The sequence below is a fragment of the Lipotes vexillifer genome, unplaced genomic scaffold (genome assembly GCF_000442215.2).
Source record: "Lipotes vexillifer unplaced genomic scaffold, Lipotes_vexillifer_v1.1 scaffold435, whole genome shotgun sequence".
Classification (NCBI taxonomy): domain Eukaryota; kingdom Metazoa; phylum Chordata; class Mammalia; order Artiodactyla; family Lipotidae; genus Lipotes; species Lipotes vexillifer.
In genome coordinates, this window is record NW_006773141.1 from 929972 (window position 1) to 931663 (window position 1692).

Sequence of the window (1692 nt, forward strand, 5' to 3'; positions counted from 1 at the left end):
ATGCCTCGGGGTCAGAAGAGTAAGCTCTGTGCCCGAGAGAAACGCTGCCAGGCCCTAGACGAGCCCGAGGATCTGGTAGGTGCTCAGGCCACTGTGAAAGTGGGAGAAGAGTTCCCGTCTTCTTCCCTCCTCATTGCAAAGCTATTTCCCAAAACTCACCTATTGCTTGGTCATGTTGCAATCCACAGCGTCAGAGAGCCAGAGCTGTTTCATACACTGAGCCCATCTACAGAGGCCATATGGATGAGAAGGTGGTTATACTGGTGTATTACCTGTTGTACAAGCATCAAATGAAAGAGCCTATTACCAAGGCAGATACGCTGAGAAATATAATCCAGATTTATAGGAATCACTTCCTTGAGATCCTCAAGAGAGCTTCTGAGCACCTGGAGATGATCTTTGGCCTTGACCTGAAGGAAGTGGGTCCCTACTGGCACATCTATGTCCTTGTCAACAGGCCAGAACCAAGCTATGATGCAAACCTGAGCGATGATAAAGAGGTTCCCAAGACAGGCCTGTTGATGGCTGTTCTGGGTGTGATCTTGACTAAGGGCAATTGTGCCACTGAGGAGCAAGTCTGGCAAATATTGAATGTGATGGGGTTATATGAGGGGAGGAAGCACTTCATTTTTGGGGAGCCCAGGAAGCTTATCACCAAAGATTTAGTGCGGGAAAGGTACCTGGAGTACCGCCAGGTGCCCAACAGCGATCCTCCGTGCTATGAGTTTCTGTGGGGCCCAAGAGCCCACGCTGAAACCGGAAAGATGAAAGTGCTGGAGGTTCTGGCCAAGATCCATGATACGGTCCCCAGTGCCTTCCCATCCTGGTATGAAGGGGCTTTGAGAGATGAGGGAGAGAAAGCCCGAGCCAGGGCTGCAGCCAGGGCTGGCACTGCTGCCCTGGCCAGCGTGCGCTCCAGGGCCATAGCCAGCAGCTCCTCCCACCCCAATAGAGTCTGAGGCAGATTCTTCACTTTGTTGTTAAAAAGAGAAGTCCACATTCTAAGTAGTAGAAGGTTGGGGTGGGGCTGCAGACAACATAGTGTATAACATATATTTGTGTTTCTGTTCTATGTAGTAAATTGGATATTTTTTTAAAATATTGTTCCTTTTAATAGAAGGTTTAAGTAGCTTCATAATCCAAATCTATGAGTGATGTTGCTCAAACACTGATTGCTGTGAATGAGATTTAAGAGTAAGAGTTTTATTATTTTGTAAAACTAATTGGAAAAGTTCTACCTTATTTAGTAATTTGGAATAAGATAACATGGCAATAGACGAGGCATTTCCTTGGAAATGTGAAAAACTCAACAATGTAATAGTTGGGGTCAAGAAATGGAGAAATAAATAAAAGATGATAAATTCTTGGCTTCATTTATCACTTTTGGTCTGTTATTTCATAACATGATATATATATAAATAAAATAATATTGTAATAAATATTATTGTAATAATAATATTTATTATTATTAATATTGGATAAATAATATTGTAATAAATTAGACCTCTTTTTCAGTGGCCCACTTTTTTCTCCCTTAACAATAATTAAGCATCTAATCTTTGCAAAGCTCCCTGTTAGTATGGGGAATACTAAGATGAACAAGAACCATTCCTGCCCATAGAATTTTAAAGTAGAATTTTAAAGTCTTGGAGCAGCTATGACGTTAGGAATATTGTAAGATATTCCCTACCA

General features: G+C 42.1%; 1 protein-coding gene across 1 annotated transcript; it reads left to right on the plus strand.

Moving 5' to 3' along the window:
- LOC103077865 (melanoma-associated antigen B10-like) lies at positions 1–959 on the plus strand. Its single transcript, XM_007448107.1, has 2 exons — positions 1–75; positions 189–959. Exons 1-2 carry the CDS (start codon positions 1–3, stop codon positions 957–959), a joined length of 846 nt encoding a protein of 281 aa, XP_007448169.1.
- Positions 960–1692: the final 733 nt, after the last annotated feature.

Excerpts from the sequence above, each read along its gene's own strand:
- LOC103077865 (XM_007448107.1), top strand. The coding sequence starts at position 1 with ATGCCTCGGGGTCAGAAGAGTAAGCTCTGTGCCCGAGAGAAACGCTGC. Across the intron at positions 76-188 it reads TAGACGAGCCCGAGGATCTG|CGTCAGAGAGCCAGAGCTGT; the intron begins GTAGGTGCTCAG and ends TGCAATCCACAG.